Source organism: Periophthalmus magnuspinnatus, chromosome 21 (genome assembly GCF_009829125.3).
Source record: "Periophthalmus magnuspinnatus isolate fPerMag1 chromosome 21, fPerMag1.2.pri, whole genome shotgun sequence".
Taxonomy (NCBI): domain Eukaryota; kingdom Metazoa; phylum Chordata; class Actinopteri; order Gobiiformes; family Gobiidae; genus Periophthalmus; species Periophthalmus magnuspinnatus.
In genome coordinates, this window is record NC_047146.1 from 29571659 (window position 1) to 29591455 (window position 19797).

General features: G+C 38.5%; 1 protein-coding gene across 1 annotated transcript in view; it reads right to left on the reverse strand.

Annotated features, from left to right (window-relative positions):
- Positions 1 to 19797, reverse strand: part of dnajc10 (DnaJ (Hsp40) homolog, subfamily C, member 10) — a 59414-nt gene that overhangs the window by 15812 nt on the left and 23805 nt on the right. The window contains 11 exon segments of the mRNA XM_033987237.2: positions 1879 to 1939; positions 4528 to 4629; positions 4760 to 4876; positions 8088 to 8215; positions 8814 to 8928; positions 9419 to 9529; positions 9933 to 10022; positions 10102 to 10167; positions 12633 to 12698; positions 14098 to 14141; positions 14919 to 14996. Coding sequence (XP_033843128.1) covers positions 1879 to 1939; positions 4528 to 4629; positions 4760 to 4876; positions 8088 to 8215; positions 8814 to 8928; positions 9419 to 9529; positions 9933 to 10022; positions 10102 to 10167; positions 12633 to 12698; positions 14098 to 14141; positions 14919 to 14996 — 978 coding nt within the window.

Sequence of the window (19797 nt, forward strand, 5' to 3'; positions counted from 1 at the left end):
CAGATGTGACTTATATGTGAAATTATTAAAATATATAATTTCATATCTTCGTTACTGTCACACTGACAACTGCGCGAGGGCACTCTAGGCTTGTTTACCAATATGGCAGCCATCTACTTCCGGAGCAGGTGGAGTTGTTCGCAAGTGACACCGAGGATAAATTCAATGGATTTAGTGATTTCAAGTGAGATCGAGAGTAAACGTATCTTGTTTTTTTATGCTTTAGTTATCTGCTTAACTGTTAATATCTTACGTTAACACACCAGACACGTATTCAGTCCACTGTCTATGCTTTATGTACCTGTTTACTTATGTGTTATGTAACAGTTGATTATACACGTTACAGTTCACTTGTTTGACCAACAGATGGTGCCAGTGTGCTTGTAATACCTGTAGGAAAATGTACTTGACTCTTTTTCTTTTATATGTTTCATATTTAATTTCCCCTTATTTATTTCCCCTTCATTTATAAGACCACAAAGGTGATCATTTTTCATTTGGAACCAACTCTCAGTATAACAATAAATCGGTGAAATTTAGAACTATCCTTTGAAGGGAGCTATAACGATGCCTAATCATAAATTATAAACTGTTATTATGATGAGGCCATTATTATATGCATCCTTACAAACACACGCTCCATTTACTACACATTTACTTGAGAATTACGCTTTTATCAGGACAGAGGGAGTTTTTTTTGACAGAGTTTGGTTCATATTATGTGTTTGGTTTTAAATTTACATGCGGATGCTGCAGACTGTGCCTGAATCTGGATATTATTGAGCACAACACTTTCCAACACTAGAGACATTGTTTCTTCAACTCTTTTGGCACTTGGCACAGATATTAAAACCCAATGTTTACAACATGAGTGTGTGCCATTTATTGGTGCACTTGTGTTGTGACCTGCACTGCTGTTAATTTAGTTGGCAGCACTTGATTTTTTTTTATTTTTATCGTAGAACACCCTGGTCACACTGACAGTCCAGCATCTTACGAGTTCGGATATTGTACCTAGCAAGCGTAAACTCATCGTAAATGTTTAGTTTAAGGTCATGAAAACTGAAGTCTGACCCAACAGAGCAACATTTGAGAAAGAATTAAAAAGTAAAATTTTAAGTTTTTATTTCACCTAGCAGGCCAAAGTGGTATGTGTATTTTCCATGTGTTCATGTGCAGTTTTATGTGTATATGTAATATGAGCCAGAGCGCACGTTATATTTTATGTGTTTACTAGTTCTACGGTGTGAACTGAGATGAAGTAAGACCACAGTAAACATCAGTAAAAAGAACTCTCATGTCTCGTGTTTGGGGACAAGGTGGCATATGTTACATTATTGTAGTTATCCGATTAACTGTTAATATCTTACGTAAACATACCAGACAGTTCGCTGTCTGTGTTACGTTAGCGTGCTGTACTGCTATTCAGCCTGTTGTTCTATTTTATTGTTATTATTATAACTTGCCTTTAAAGATACAATGTCTGTTCTTGGTCTCGGATTTTGTAAAATAAATTTCCCCAAAAAATGCAACTTATAGTCCAGTGCGACTTATATGTTTTTTCTTCATTATAACGCATTTTTACACTGGTGTGACTTGTATTCTGGAGTGGCGTATAGTCTGGAAAATACAGACTAATTGTTCTAGAGCCTTGGAATGTGAAAAAAATAACTTTTTTTATACAATCAATGCCTAAATTATAACTAAATATATAAAGTCCATTGGTCTGAAGTCAGACTAACCATAGCGCTCAAAATTAAAGAAAACTGGTACCAGAGGAACTTCAACTACTAAAACTGAAGAGTAATGGGTGAGACTGGTTCACATTTGTAAAGGTTCCTGTCATAGGGAATGTGTAAAAAGACATTTGTACTTTACCTTTGACTTTCTTTGTGAAGCTCTCAGGATCCAGCACCACCACTGAGGGCTGCACCAAGTCCTACACAAGAGGCCCGGGACAGGGGTTATTATCTGGGACTAACCATCAGAAGCACACAACTCATATGGAGCACTGCTAAAGCATCACTACCACAGTGCCAGCTCTTGTGATGGGCATCCTGCAAGAAATTTGTCTTTTTGGTCCTGATTTAGTCTCAACTCAGGGTGGTCAAATGTAAGTCATGTGTTTGAAAATCATAATTTACCATAATCACAATGTTTTATTGTGTTAATGACTAAACTCTTAATATAGTACCAGAAATATGATAGCTCAATAGATATCAATAGATACCAATAGATACCAAATCATATAATTCATCATCCTTAAAAGGAACTGTATGCAAAATTTAGATTTTACATTCTACAAACTTGATCCATTTGTGTCATCAGATATGAGGTAAACATTCAAATCCAAATTCTGTTAGCAGCTGTAATGGTTATTTGTTCAATCATTAATCAGCGCTAGTGCAGTTTCTGCATTGAGTGAATTCTGTAATTGCTGGGCTTTCACATGAGACATGCCATGTCCATATGATGAGGATGAGAAAAACTTGGATGGAACTTGGAAAGCACTGGCAAAACAGGTTCAGTTGTGAGTGTTTTAAAAAAAGGTACAGAGTACAGCCTACATAGAGTTCCTTTAAGATTCTTTGCTACTTTTGGTTAAATATTTGGTGATAGGAATTTATAACATGTAAATAAGACATGTAAATACCATAAATTTTGGACTATAAGCCGCGACTTTTTTTCCACGCTTTGAACCCTGCGGCCTACACAGCAGTGCGGCTTATTTATAGAATTTTACGCCTGGGGGGCGCTCTCTAGCTGTAAACGTAAAAGTGAGACAGACGTGGGGAAAGATTCTGCTCTGAAAAATTCACTAGTTTTGATTTTGAACGATCATTTTGCGCATCATGAAATGGATATGATGCAGTTTTTAAGATAAAGAAGGAAATAGAGCAGGGGTCGGCAACCTGTAACACGCAAAGAGCCATTTGGACCCACTTTCCACGTAAAATAAAACACTAGGTGCCGCAAATACTTTTTGACATCTAAAATGAAGATAACACTGTGTATAATAATAATAATGTAACGGAATAATGTAGGTTTTATCATCACAGACAAGCCTTCTACACGTGGCAGATAAATATGGCAAAAATAACTTAAGTGCATAAAAAAATACAACTCACCAAACCGCTGCATCAGTGTGAGCTCTGCGCTGATTATGTGATTATGTCTACTCTGCTCCTAAAGGCGTATCGTTTAATCCCAGGTGCTTATTCTCCATGTGCCAAAGCAGTTTTGAAGGTGTCACCTGTAGTGACAAACCCAGATTTTAAGTAGGCATTGTCTGTTAAATTTATCTTTCTTTTTCTTGGAGGTCATAGTCTCCTCTTCTGGCTCATCAGTTGTCCTTTTCGCCTTTGTTAAAAATCTCTCCAAAGACTTTTGTTTTGGCTCATTTTCACTCGCTTGTGGCTCTACTTTTGAGCGACATGTCTGATGTGTTATACGTGATACGTCATCGCGGAGACAAGAGCAGATAATATACTTGATACTACATCAAATAGATTTCTGTGGCGATTTCCAGCAGGATTTTCATGACACATCTACGGACGAGTTTATTAGTGTGTCATTAGGGACGGGCGAAAGTTGCTCCTGACCACTGTGCGCACAGCGTCTGAAAATCAGGGCTCTTTACACAGGACTGTGAGCTGTGTCTGTGTCTGTGAGTGGTGTTTGTTTTGAACATTGTTCCGCGAGTGTGACGCTTATTTTGAGCAACGAAAAATAAGAAAATATAATTTTAAGATCATAATAATCTTCCAATTTAAACTACAATAATAAAGAGCTAACACAAATAAAATACACTTCAATTAAATACTTAAAATTAATTTTCCCAAGCCACGCAGAGCCGCAGTATAAGGCTGAAAGGGGCCCATGCGGCCCCGGTGCCGCAGGTTGCCGACCCCTGAAATAGAGCCACAGCACGTGAGCTTGGCATCAATGAATCCAACTTGGTCAATGTAAATAGACGACAAAAGTTTTCAGAGGAAATAAAAGCAGATTTTCCGTGTTGGTGCACCTTAATTTTCTAAACCTGCAGGTGTGTTCATCCCGTGTTGATGTCGTGTTGGTGCCAATTTTCAGGCAGGTGTCGGTGCACCGTCTTTCTGTGTAAATATCTCATGTTACAGTATGAAAACCTGCGGCTTATATATGTCTATATATGTATTATATATATATATATATATATATATATATATATATATATATATGTATTTTCTTTTCAAATTTAGCTGGTGCGGCTTATATTGAGGTGCACTCTATAGTCCAAAATTTACGGTAATTAAGTAATGTATAGATTACTGTTGACCTTTTGTACAGATTTAATTTTAAAACTAGAGTCTACTACTTTTTTAAATGTTTTGATTTCCAAGTAGTCTTTGAATATCAGCAGTGGAATTTGACTCTGGCTGTGCTGCTTTCACAATATAGTACAAGTATTTGCTCCAAACTGGACATATGACAGCCATTCTTCTGGTGGTGCACAAAGCAACAGTGCTCTCTGGTGGTGAGTGACCATACCTGTATGAACTCTAGTATGCCATCTGCAGAGTGCTGGCCCTCGTACTCGTGCATAGAGGAGCCATTGAAGATAACTGTGGTGGGGTATGCCTGGACATTATACTGCAACACATCACAGCTTAGATCAGAATTAGACTCGTTTTACATCAGTTCATAGGAGAGCTTAGTTGACTACAAAAAATGATTCTGTTTTGATAACCATAATCATCTCTGTACCCATTCAGAGTCTTACCCTGGAGCAGAGGTGGTGGTGGATGGTACAGTCCAGGGTCCCAAACCTCATCTGTCCCGCCAGCTGGATGGAGGCCTTCCGGAGCTCTGGGAGGAGGGCACGGCAGGGGGGGCACCACTGCACACACACACACACACACACCCACACAACACACACGTTAGGATTCCATGCTGCATGGGGACATTATATCGAGTTATGTTCATTATAATAACGATAATTACAACTTGCATAATCCATAGTGGCATGGTGGCTGAGTGACTAGCACTTCACAGCAAGAAGGCTCTGGGTATGACCCGAGTTTCCCTCATCAATCCAAAATGTGCACGTGCAACACACGTTCTATTTTGGCCCACTCCTCATGAGCAAACTGCTCCAGTTGTCTCAGGTTTGAAGGGTGCCTTTTGCAGACAGCATGTTTCAGCTCCTTCCAAAGATGCTCAATAGGATTTAGGTCAGGGCTCATAGAAGGCCACTTTAGAATAGTCCAATGTTTTCCTCTTAGCCATTCTTGGGTGTTTTTAGCTGTGTGTTTTGGGTCATTGTCCTGTTACAAGACCCTTGACCTGTGACTTAGACCAAGCTTTCTGACACTGGCCAGCACATTTCTCTCTAGAATCCCTTTATAGTTTTGAGATTTCATTGTACCCTGCACAGATTCAAGACACCCTATGCCAGATGCAGCAAAGCAGCCCCAGAACATAACAGAGCCTCCTCCATGTTTCACAGTAAGGACAGTGTTCTTTTGTTGATATGCTTCATTTTTCTGTCTGAACATAGAGCTGATGTGCCTTGGCAAAATGTTCCATTTTTGTCTCATCTGTCCATAGGACATTCTCCCAGAAGCTTTGTGGCTTGTCAACATGTAGTTTGGCAAATTCCAATCTGGCTTTTTCATTATTTGTTTTCAACAATGGTGTCCTCCTTGGTCGTCTACCATTAAGTCCACTTTGGCTCAAACAACGACGGATGGTGCGATCTGACACTGATGTTCCTTGAGCTTGAAGTTCACCTTTAATCTTTTTAGAAGTTTTTCTGGGCTCTTTTGTCACCATTCGTATTATCCGTCTTTGATTTGTCATCAATTTTCCTCCTGCGGCCACGTCCAAGGAGGTTGCCTACATTCCTTTGGATCTTAAATTTCTGAATAATATGTGCAACTGTAGTCACAGGAACATCAAGCTGCTTGGAGATGGTCTTATAGCCTTTACCTTCAACATGCTTGTCTATAATTTTCTTTCTAATCTCCTGAGACAACTCTTTCCTTTGCTTCCTCTCATCCATGTTGAGTGTGGTACACACTATGTCACCAAACAGCACAGTGACAACCTGCAGCCCTATATATAGACCCACTGACTGATTACAAGATTGTAGACACTTGTGATGCTAATTAGTGGACACACCTTGGACACATGTCCCTTTGGTCACATTATTTTCATTCTTTTCTAGGGGTACTATCATTTTTGTCCAGGCCTGTTTCATGTGTTTATTTTTTTAAGTACTTCTGTTGAAGCATGGTTGAAAAGCAATGTCTGACTTTCATTGGTTAAATTTCATAGAAATTTTATTTATTATTACTTTTGTCAGATTCAAGTTATTTCTATGAGTTTTTCTTTCATTAACTGAAGGGTACCAACAATTTTGTCCACGTGTGTATAAGCTATTCCTCCTGACCAAGACTAGCTCAAGATCTGGAGATGGGTCCCTGAGCGCTGCACTATCCACTGCTCCTGAGGATGGGTCAAATGCAGAAGGCAAATTTCCCTAAGGGGACAATAAAGTGTACCTTAACATATCTGAAATTGATGTAGAGCTAATATTTGAGAATTTATCCTTACGGGGACACAATTTTTATTTTTTAAAGTGAGAGTGCATATAGATATAGATTTCAGTCAATATAAATTGATACCCGCCCACACTAGTCAGCTCATCTGACTGGTGTTGACATCCGTATCCTGAACACTGATCAAACAGAGGCTGGTTAAACAATAAGATGAAAAGAGAGTTTGTCTTGTGGGTGTTTAACAATCCTCCCTGAAAATCAACAATGCTCTTATCAGGCCTTTGCTTACACTTCACACCACATTGCATGTGCCTGGATGCGTCTCACTGATTTTCTATACTTTTGACAACTCTACAGATACTAATTAATACTAAAACTAGATATTCATTTGAGCAGGTATCAATACTAAAAAGTCACTTTGACAGTAGGGAAATAAACCTATCATGAATAGCTTTAGAATGATTTTGAGCTGTATCAAAATAAGTATAAGGCCACATAGACTAGTATACACCCATGGAACACTATGGAACCTACCTGGATGACTGAGGGATTACACAGATGTAAGGCTATACAGTTATACAAAAGAAAGTATGATTTAATGTTGAAAATGCATTCTATTGTCTAAAGGACATAAGGACAGAAGGACAGAATCAGTGTTGAGTATCGAGTATTTCTTAGTATCAAAATTTGAAATAGATCGTGACAACACTAGGCACATGTGGAGGTCCTCACAGAGCAGTAAGAAACAAACTGAGGATAGAGCAAAAATATGAGGTTCCTCTTGACTGTCCTACTGTGCTGTGCTTTTCTACTTCTACATGAGGTACATTTTGGTGGAGGGTCCGCCACCTACTTGTCTCAATGGAGATGTTGGTGCTTTTTTGTCTGTACTAGGGGTGAACGACTTGGGAAAAATATCTCATCGCAATTTTTCTGACAAGCAATGCAATCGGTATTAGGTTTGCATTTTTTGCCACATTAGAATCACATTTCAGAACATGTTTGTACAGATCTAAGGTAGAGGGTTAGCCATTTTTATGCAGGCTGAGGCAGGAGATTTTGTTTGTTTTATTTGTGGAGGAAATTAATGTACTTCTAATATTTCAGCCTTTGCCCTTTGCAATTTGCCAATTCTGTCCATTGAAATTGCGATTTCAATTCGACTGCCCTTAATCTTGCGCCCCTAGTATGGCATAAAATTCATCCATCTCCACAGAAACAAGCAACAAGGCCATACAAGGAATAAGCACAAGGCCAAGTAACAGGTCAGATCTATGACAAGCTGACAATACCAAGAATGCGATACGAATGCATTGCTAAAATAAACATTCAAAATGTGTCATTGATTAAATCATAGATTGATAAATGTAATGCTATACTGTGCAACATTCCAAGGGAAACTTTTGTTTCTGTGTTTGAATGATGTAATGTGTGTGCTACACACAACAAAATCTGTATGAGGCAATCTATCATCTCTGGGTGAGATATGGGAGGGTGGCTACTGTTTATATTCTTTCTATGGCCACTGGATAAAGACCCAATACAAACCGGTGCAAAGAAGTCCACTAGCCAGGGCTCCTTCTGATTGGATGGAAAGTTGTCTGGCCTCAGGGTGGTGACATGAGCCCTCACACTGTCCCGTGCAAATGCAACAATGTTGTACAGCGCATCCTTACCTGGAGAGAGAGACGAGAAACAGCTGGCTTTTCAGTACACACACAATTAGAAAAGGAAAATAAAACTTCTACTATTACAGATCACAAGCACAAGTTAAAATCTAATTATAGTGCATTTTATTCATTGTGAAACAGGAGGTTGGCAGTCATGAACCCAGAAGTAGCATGCTAGTTGTTAGCAATACTGTGGCGGCAAATCGCCACTATGGCCTGTGAAACGCACTTATAAAATTGTGTGTGGTGAATCACTAGGAGGCAATGAATACATGACGAAAGAGAGGGATGACTATCTAGAGGCACTTCTTTGTCTGAAGCTGTTACTCAAGCTAGGACTTTAATCTTTTTTTTTTTATAACCACAATCATAAAGAACTGACTTAGTTGGAACTACAACAGGTGAGCTGATTTTATACTGCTAAGTTCCTCTCAAATAACATTAAGTCACAAGCTAGCTTTTCCCCCTGGAACCCACTACATTGCAGCAATTTAAACAATATTAATTTCAGCTGCCCCTCCCTCATCTGTTGAATGTTGTGGTATCATCTGCAACCCATCAATCATGATAAAAGTCCTGCATGCATGTGACTGTAGGGGCTGACCGTGGTGGATCTCAAAGTTGTGGATGCCCATTCCTTTAAACACAGCCACGCAGGGTTTGTGGATGTACAGAGACTGACAGAGTTCAGCATCGGCCACACAGTCCACTCTGCCCACCTAAACACAACATGACACATTTCCAAATAAAGTCCTCAGGTGTACACTACCAGTCAAAAGTTTGAACCAACTCTCTCATTCAATGTCTTTTAGACAAGAAAAAAGTTAAATAAAATACATATATATTTAAAATATATATTTTATATTCAAATCCACAAAGTAGACTCCTTTGGTTTACAGACAGCGCTGCAAACTCTTGGCCTTCTCAATGACTTTCATGAAGTTCCCTGAAATGTTTTTTATTTCACAGGTGTGCCTTGTCAGGCAAGGGTACAGGCCAAAAAAAATAAAATTAAAATTAAAAAAGGTTGGCCGTTTATTTGAGTTTATCTTTTGTTTACTACAATCCATATGTGTCATTCATAGTTTTGATACCTTGAGTCAGAATCTACCATGTAAATAATCATGAAAATAAAGAAAAAAAAAATAAAATGCATGCCCAAACTTTTGACTAGTAAAGTAAGTCTTTGGTTTATTCTGATCACTGTACCTGGATGTGGTCGTTGCGGAGGAGGGCCTGCAGTTTCTTGTATTCGTTCAAAGATGTATTGTTGTCTCCGAAAGAGAAGCTAATGAGCCAGCGGTGCCGAGCCAGCTTGCTCTGAAACAGGAGACAGGATGAGAGTCTGACCTGGACTAGCCCTGGTTCTGGTCCTTAAACTTTGTGTGTGTGTGTGTGTGTGTGTGTGCATTTTGGTCTTAAAATGGTCGTATTACAACCAATGAATGCAGAGCATAGAGGAGCTGCAAAGTTTTTTTTCTTTGTTTTGCGAAGTAAACAGAAGCAAGACAAGCTTGCTTCGCTCAAATACAGATGTGCAGATAAAAAGACCAATCAGAGGCAGCATTAGGCAGGTGTAAAAAGATTTCATTGGTTTAGCGCTGGCATGTTTTGTTTTTTTTTATGAGCAAACGTGCTGATACAAGTGGATTATATGGCGCTGCTTGATGTGGCGTGGAGGAGCAGGGTGGGGGAGCAGTGGGTGTGCCTGACTCGGCTGTACCTGGAAGTTGTGGATGCTGAGCAGCTCAAGGTGGGGCAAGTGCTCCAGGACTTGCTGGTAGATCTCTCTGCTGTCCAGACTGTGCAGCCACTATCACACACATACATAGTCAGACTGCAGTAGGAACACACATGAGCACAGAATAGTCACAGGATGCATAGGGACATACCAGGACACTGCCCTCCTGGTCAAGAGAGCTGCCTGGGGGAAACAAGGCTGTGGCTCCACTGCTCACCTGGAGAAACACACAAACAAACAAAGACACACACAAACACACCCACACAAATATAAACATCACACAGTATTAGTGATGTCACAATAATACAATTTCAAACTCTAATTCAATACTATAAAACAAGCTTGACACTCCATACAGATTTTAGAAATTGAAATGGAAATAGAATAGAAATAGCAAGTTAAAACCAAACTTCTACATCTCCATCTACATGGAGATATTTAGATTTCATGTCATATTGTGGAAGATTATAGCCAGAGGAACACTGCAGGCCAAATAAGAGTCAGATTTGTGGAGAGGCAAGCCCGGTCACAGTAAGGACGCATACTTTTCTGTGTTTTTCAGTGCTATGCAACTACCAAAAGGAAAAAAACATGCTTTAATTTTGGCAAAAAACGTTACATACTGTACCTTTAATGCAAGTACCGTAAATTTCGGATTATAAGCCGCTACTTTTTTTCCACGCTTTGAGCCCTGCGGTTTATACAGCAGTGCGGCTTATTTATGGAATTTTACTGGATAACGGCCCCTGGGGGGCGCTCTCTAGCTGTAAACGTAAAAGTGAGACAGACGTGGGGAAAGATTCTGCTCTGAAGAATTCACTAGTTTTAATTTTGAACGATCATTTTGCGCATCATGAAATGGATATGATGCAGTTTTTAAGATAAAGAAGGAAATAGAGCAGGGGTCGGCCTTTAACACGCAAAGAGCCATTTGGACCCACTTTCCACGTAAAATAAAACACTGGGAGCCGCAAATACTAAAATGAAGATAACACTGTGTATAATAATAATATAACGGAATAATGTAGGTTTTATTTTCATGGACAAGCCTTCTACACGTGGCAGATAAATATGGCAAAAATAACTTAAGTGCATTAAAAAATATAACTCACCAAACCGCTGCATCATACATCGCGCTGATTATGTGATTATGTCTACTCTGCTCCGCAGTTTCTTGAAAAAAACAACAACAAAAAAAACTCGAATCGTATCGTTTAATCCCAGGTGCTTATTCTCCATGTGCCAAAGCAGTTTTGAAGGTTTCATTGCCTTATTTGCTTTTCCTGTATGTTATGCAGAGCGGACTCTGTGCGTGAGAGTCACCTGCAGCGACAAACCCAGATTTTAAGTAGGCATTGTCTGTTAAATTTATCTTTCTTTTTCTTGGAGGTCGTAGTCTCCTCTTCTGGCTCATCAGTTGTCCTTTTCCCCTTTGTTAAAAGCTCTCCAAAGACTTCTGTTTTGGCTCATTTTCACTCGCTTGTGGCTCTACTTTTGGGCGACGTGTCTGATGTGTTATACGTGATACGTCATCGCGGAGACAAGAGCAGATAATAAACTTGCTACTACATCAAATAGATTTCTGTGGCGATTTCCAGCAGGATTTTCATGATAAATCTACGGACGAGCTTATTAGTGTGTCATTAGGGACGGGCCAAAGTTGCTCCTGACCCCTGTGCGCACAGCGTCTGAAAATCAGGGCTCTTTACGCAGGACTGTGAGCTGTGTCTGTGTCAGTTCCCAAGCCACGCAGAGCCGCAGTATAAGACTGAAAGAGGCGCATGCGGCTCCGGAGCCGCGGGTTGCCGACCCCTGAAATAGAGCCACTGCACGTAAGCTCGGCATCAATGAATCCAACTTGGTCAATGTAAAAAGACGACAAAAGTTTTCAGAGGAAATAAAAGCAGATTTTCCGTGTTGGTGCAGCTTTATTTTCTAAACCTGCAGATGTGTTCATCCCGTGTTGATGTCGTGTTGGTGCCAATTTTCAGGCACAGTTTAAAAAAAGTGTGTCGGTGCACCGTCTTTCTGTGTAAATGTCTCATGTTACAATATGAAAACCTGCGGCTTATATTCAGGTGCGGCTTATATATGTACAAAATTGATTTTCTCTTCAAATTTAGCTGGTGCGGCTTATATCAAGGTGCGCTCTGTAGTCCAAAATTTACGGGTATGTGGTTTTATAATCTAATTCTGATAAAGCTCAAGATCATTTAAAAAAATGTTTAGGAAGGTCCAGATTTTGTCCCAGATTTTTTTCTAATAGTAAAAACCTTAAAAATAGAAAATCAACAGAGAAGTTGTCTTGAATCTATAAACCAGACTTTATTCAATTGTGTGCACAATCGTCAAAGAGCTGTTGTCCCTAATAGTGTCGTTTCACCCTCGGCTAACAAATGAAAATACATAGTATATTTATACCATCAAAACAATCATACCCGTTTAGTCTAGTCCAAGTGGCTGAAGGCCGTTGGACGCACAAACAAAAGATACACCCGCGCATAACAACAGATGGTAATAGGGAGGTTAGGTCAAAGAGATCCATAACAATACAAGTAAAGATTTAGGATAAAGAAAGCCATAACATTATCTAGTTGCGACACTTTTAGTATGGATTAGTATCTGATTTCTGATATTTCTTACAATCATACAGAGCACAGAGTAAGTGTGTGTGTTTCTGACCTGGAAGCTCTCGCACAGCTGCTCCTGGTTCACACAGTCCAGCCAGCCCACCTTCACCAGTCCATCCTGCACCAGAGAGAGCAGGTCAGTACAAGGCAAGCCCCACTCATTACCACAAACCTCCACCTTCCTCCACCATCTTGTATCCACAAATATGCATTCTATAAATTAAAAACATACTTTCAGAATTAATTCAGATTTAATTTCTTTGTATTTTAGCAAAAAAAAACAACAACAAAAAACAACAAAACAAAACACCACCAAAAATACCCTGCAGTATGACTATAATGCTTTTGTCAAAATATGCTAGAATGAGTCTCTTATGTCAGAGAAAGTTTATAAAGGTAAGCATCTATACATCATTTAATACAAATTACACTTTTATCTCTTCTTTAAATCTAAAAAAAGACGTAAGCTGTTTAATGCTGCAATCCAGTGGATGTCCTGTAGTGTGACATGAAAAATCACGTCGTATTTAAAAAGATACTTACAGGAAGAGCTCTTGGTTTAGAGAAGTGCTTCTCAATTATTTTCTATCATGCCCCCTCTATAAAGAAGAAAAAATTTTGCACCCCCCCCCCCCCAATTTTTCTGAAAAACTTTAAAACATGCACATTTGATATCCTGTGGTGTAACAGTTGTATTTTCTAAGAAAAATACAACTGTCATTGTTAACATCATATTCTTCAAGATAGGACAGTTACATAATTGTTAAACTAGCTCTATAGACATATTAAGCGATTTATTAGATAGTGATACAAAAAGTCACACCATGACCCAGAGCATGTTAAAATGTCTAAAATGAAAAGAGTTAACACAAAAAATGATATATATTTTTTTATAAGGCTTCCGTATAATTGTTGCAGAACTAATTTGTTTTTCACAATCATTTTTTTATTTTGCTACAAAAGAGTGTCACACTACAGGACAGAAAAATGGTGTTACACACATAAATATTAAGCACCCTAATTTGATTTATGATTTGACTCCACACTAGGTAGTGGTAAGATACTTCTACAGCCACACATGCCCCAGAGCAGACTGACTGAAGGGAGGCTGCCAATCTGTGCCATCAGCCCTTCGACCATAACCAACACTCACAACTTTTATACTATGAAAGGAGGGTGAAGTGTCTTGCTTAAAAACACAACAACAGTTTCCAGTGCTACATTGGGGAAGCAGCTGGTATTGCCAGCAGCTTCCCATCTAAGTGCTAATCAGGCCCGGCCCTGCTTGGCTGCTGAGATTCCGATGAGATCAGACATTGACAGGTATGGTCACAACAATAGCCATGACAAATAACATAAAAAAAAAAACAAAAAAAAAAACTAATGGTACTTATAAACAAGAAACTGAAAATCATGAATACTTTTTGACAGGGACCACCTTCCAGTGCTCACCCAGCCCCCCTTTTCTCCATCAGCCACCAGCAGAGACCCTCACCCGGCCCCAAACAGGTACTCACCAGCATCCCCGCCAACTTCTGCCTTGTCCGAGGCTCCAGGCAGTCTGTGAGAGCACAAGGTTTTTATTGATATGGTAGTTTAACTCAGCATGTGGTATTCAACTCCAATCTTATTCCATCTATCCTTTTTATGTTTTATAAATTTCCAAAAACAAAACATATTTAATCTATTGTATATAGAGGAGGTCTCTCCTCTTTAAAAGGTCTTATATCACACAAATTCTCTCTTGTGAGCTTTAAGCCATGTTATAATGTTGTTCCCTCCTCAAATATTTGTGAATGAAATAAAACAATTCCAGGTATGTTTGAGTAATCCTGCATTATTATTCTACATCTCCAAAGCTCAAAATGCTCTGTTTTGTCTTGTAATGTCATGAAGCGATAGTTTTCAAGTTAACAGCTAACCTTTACCTTTTATTCTAGGTCTAAAGATTTTAAAACATAGTGGAGCATAACATAAGTTCAAACAGATTGTTTTTAGTTTGACAGAAGATCAATGGCTAAATATGCAGGATTTGTGTGTTAAACTTGTATGAATGAAACAAAACATAACTCTGGGTATGTTTTTAATGAGGAAATAATATTATAACAGATTAGAAAATCTAAATCACAATCTAAAGCATAATATGGGCCCTTTAAATATGTACTATATAACTTTTCTGGCAGAGGGTCCACCACATGCTTGTCTCCATGTTACTGCTTATTCTAGTGTGTTCCAAAGTATTTATTGAAATCAGTCATGGTTATCCATCCTATATGGTATTATTTAAGAATAGTACTTGTAATTGCATCAGAGTATGGTAGAGTAAGTGGTGTTTTACCTCCAGACTCTGCACAGAAGGTGATGAGCCATCCGATGCCTTTGGAGAACGCCTCCTCAATCTCACTGAAGACGTTCCCTAAAAGGCAGAAGCACTGTGAGCATTCTATTAATATTTTTAAATTTGCATTTTATGTGAATAATGAACACAAAATGGTACATAAGTGTATTAGTCATTTCCAGATAAAAAAAAAAAAAAATTTAAAGTGCAGTGTGCAAAAGTATTCAGCCCCCCTAAGTCAGTACTTTGTAGAACTGCCTTTATCTGCAATTACAGCTGCAAGTCTTTGGGGTATGTCTCCACCAGTTTTGCACACCTTCAAACTGAATTTTTTGCCCATTCTTCCTGACAAAACAGTTCAAGCTCTGTCAGATATGATGGAGACCATTTGTGAACTGCAGTTTTCAGATCTTGCAACAGATTCTCAATTGGATTAAGGTCCGGACTTTGACTGGGCCATTCTAACACATGAATATGGTTTGCTTTAAACCAGTCCATTGTCGCTTTGACTTTATGTTTAGGATCGTTGTCCTGCTGGAGGGTGAACCTCCGCCCCAGTCTCAAGTCTTTTACAGACTCCAACAGGTTTTCTTCCAAGATTGCTCTGTATTGAGCTCCATCCATCTTCCCATCAACTCTGACCAGCTCTCTGTTCCAGCTGAAGAAAAGTACCCCCACAGCATGATGCTGCCACCACCATGTTTGACTGTGGAGATGGTGTGTTCAGAGTGATGTGCAGGGTTAGTTTTCCTCCATCCGTAGCGTTTTGTTTTTAGGCCAAAAAGTTCGATTTTGGTCACATCAGACCGAAGCACCTTCTGCCACATGTTTGCTGTGTCCTCCAAATGACTTCTTATGAACCGTAAACAAGACTTCTTATGGATGGTTTTCAACAATGGCTTTCTTCTTGCCACTCTTCCATAAAGACCAGATTTGTGTAGAGCACGACTAATAGTTGTTCTGTGAACAGATTCCCCCACTTGAGCTGTGGATCTCAGCAGGTTTTCCAGAGTCACCATGGGCCTCCTGGCAGCATCTCTAATAAGTGCTCTTCTTCTTAGTTCTGTAAGTTTTGGTGGACGGCCATGTCTGGGTAGGTTTGCAGTTGTACCATGCTCTTTCCATTTCCTGATAATGGATTGAACAGTGCTCCTTGAGATGTTCAACGCTTGGGAAATCTTTTTAGATTCAAGCCCCGCTTTAAACTTCACCACAACTTTTTCTCTGACCTGTTTGGTGTGCTCCTTTGACTTCACTTTGTGGTTTGCTCGCCAACGCTCTCTTAAAAAACTTCTGTGGCCTTCACAGCACAGCTGCAATTGTACTGAGACAAGATTACACAGAGGTGGACTACTTTTAGTCATTGGGTCAACATTCAATCTTTCCAAAATGATCAGGCAACTTCTAAAAGCAATTGGTTGCATTTAAGAAAAAAAGGGGCCGAATACTTTTGCATGCTGCACTTTTAAGTGACAATATGTGAAAAAGTTCTAGGGGGATGAATACTTTTGCAAGCCAATGTATATTTTTGTTATTTATAGTTAGTCATTAGTTGATTTAGAATTGGCTTGATTTTTGCATATAGTCACCAAATATTCTTTTCATAGTTTGCTCCTGGTCATTTTGGCCTGTCTCTGTGAGTCTCCCGTGCATTAGAGTGCGCACTGCTCCCTGCTGGCACTATGCCAGATCCTTAGCTTTTTGTTAGTCTAGTTTCTTTTTGTATGGTCTTGTGTGTACATCCTGTTTTCATTCTCTATTTTGTGTATGGATAATTTATGGGTTGTTTTTTTGTTAGGGTAGGGACCATCCTTGTTTTACGTTGTCCAGCTCACCATGGTCTTTTTCCTTTGTTACTTAGTTTTTTTTTTTCAACGTCTTTAAAAAACTTAAGAAGCAATCTTTGTTTCCTTTATCCTTATTAAATATGTTTTGCTCCACTTTTGGGTCATAACAGCATTGCAGGCATCAATATGTAATTAATCTATTCATGATTCAAATGTACTTTATTAATAATTAAGATTAAAGTATTGTATTGTATTTTCAATTACCTAATTCATGTGAAACACATAATGTCAGACCAATCCTCCCCCTGCAATCAGGCTTATCTGGCCATATGTAGAGGCAGGGAGGTGTCAGTATTATTGGTCAAATTCCCATTTGAAAGTGAACAATAGAGAATTTCCTTTTGTTCTTTAAAAATACCTCTTGCTGGTGCCAGAGTCAGGACTAAACATGGAGAATCGGCATTTCAGTTTTATGCAGCTAAAACCTGGAACAGTCTTCCTGAAGATGTGATAGGCCTCTACGTTTTTAGTCTGCACTCTTCTCTTTTAATGTAAATTTTATGATGAATATTTATGATTTTTTGATTTGTTGATTTCTTAGTCTGTAAAGCACTTGAATTACTCTGTGCATGAATACAAATATACAAATAAACTTTCCTTGCCTTTCCTAGTGCATAAATTGTCTTTGCATTTTGGAAGGAGTTTTCCATGTTACTGTCATAGGTAGTGTGATTCTGTTTTAGAACTCACTGCAACTTCCTGATTTGCACTTTTTCAACTTTTTTTCTCCACAAACTGCCACTTAAATGATGTAAAAATATAATATTTACCACATGTAATATTCCACCAAACCAATTAATAATTAGGAAAACCATGAAAATCTGCCAGATGCAAGTGCACCTGACAGACTGCAACTGAAGAGTTTAAATTGTGAACTTTGAACAGAATCCAATTATGAAAACAAAACTTGCAAATTTTGTCGCAATGCTTTCAGAAAAATTGGAACTATTCAAGCTTTTTTCTTGCATGGTGGACTGGGTGTCAGCATCTTAAAAATCCCTCACAAGAATCGAAACTCCAGTCAAACCTCCCTGAAGGAGAGAAGCACATCAAGCCCACCACATGTGTGTGGTTTTTTTGTCTTTTTTATTGAAGTTTTTGCACAATAGTAGAACCATCAACTAGACTTCATTACAATACTTAGACTATTAATCTCCATCTTGAATGTTACAGCACTCACCAGAAGTCCTGATGGGCTTTCATTTCATTCAAATAAACAAGACAATTGCAATTTAATAAGAAAATTAACAAATTCTGCTCCATACCACATGCTTTTCCTGAGGATTTGTTGGAGACCTCTCTCTCTATCGTATGGCGCTTTTTTCATAGTTTCGCCGGGGGAGCGACTTATACTCAGATTCATGTAGCTGAATAAATATAAATGTGTTACGTTAGCATGTTGTACTGCTATTCAGCCTGTTGTTTTCCATTTTATTGTTATCTCCATTTCCTATGTTATTATTGTTGTTATTAGTTGCCTTTATGATAATAAAGGCAAGTTATTATCATAAAGGCAACTAATCAACAATAATAACATAGGAAATGGAGATAACAATAAAATGGAAAACAACAGGCTGAATAGCAGTACAACATGCTAACGTAACACATTTATATTTTATCAGCTACATGAATCTGAGTATAAGTCGCTCCCCCGGCGAAACTATGAAAAAAGCGCCATACGATAGAGAGAGAGGTCTCCAACAAATCTCAGGAAAAGCATGTGGTATGGAGCAGAATTTGTTAATTTTCTTATTAAATTGCAATTGTCTTGTTTATTTGAATAAATGAAAGCCCATCAGGACTTCTGGTGAGTGCTGTAACATTCAAGATGGAGATTAATAGTCTAAGTATTGTAATGAAGTCTAGTTGATGGTTCTACTATTGTGCAAAAACTTCAATAAAAAAGACAAAAAAACCACACACATGTGGTGGGCTTGATGTGCTTCTCTCCTTCAGGGAGGTTTGACTGGAGTTTCGATTCTTGTGAGGGATTTTTAAGATGCTGACACCCAGTCCACCATGCAAGAAAAAAGCTTGAATAGTTCCAATTTTTCTGAAAAGCATTGCGACAAAATTTGCAAGTTTTGTTTTCATAATTGGATTCTGTTCAAAGTTCACAATTTAAACTCTTCAGTTGCAGTCTGTCAGGTGCACTTGCATCTGGCAGATTTTCATGGTTTTCTAATTATTAATTGGTTTGGTGGAATATTACATGTGGTAAATATTATATTTTTACATCATTTAAGTGGCAGTTTGTGGAGAAAAAAGTTGAAAAAGTGCAAATCAGGAAGTTGCAGTGAGTTCTAAAACAGAATCACACTACCTATGACAGTAACAGGAAAACTCCTTCCAAAATGCAAAGACAATTTATGCACTAGGAAAGGCAAGGAAAGTTTATTTGTATATTTGTATTCATGCACAGAGTAATTCAAGTGCTTTACAGACTAAGAAATCAACAAATCAAAAAATCATAAATATTCATCATAAAATTTACATTAAAAGAGAAGAGTGGCAGACTAAAAACGTAGAGGCCTATCACATCTTCAGGAAGACTGTTCCAGGTTTTAGCTGCATAAAACTGAAATGCCGATTCTCCATGTTTAGTCCTGACTCTGGCACCAGCAAGAGGTATTTTTAAAGAACAAAAGGAAATTCTCTATTGTTCACTTTCAAATGGGAATTTGACCAATAATACTGACACCTCCCTGCCTCTACATATGGCCAGATAAGCCTGATTGCAGGGGAGGATTGGTCTGACATTATGTGTTTCACATGAATTAGGTAATTGAAAATACAATACAATACTTTAATCTTAATTATTAATAAAGTACATTTGAATCATGAATAGATTAATTACATATTGATGCCTGCAATGCTGTATGACCCAAAAGTGGAGCAAAACATATTTAATAAGGATAAAGGAAACAAAGATTGCTTCTTAAGTTTTTTAAAGACGTTGAAAAAAAAACTAAGTAACAAAGGAAAAAGACCATGGTGAGCTGGACAACGTAAAACAAGGATGGTCCCTACCC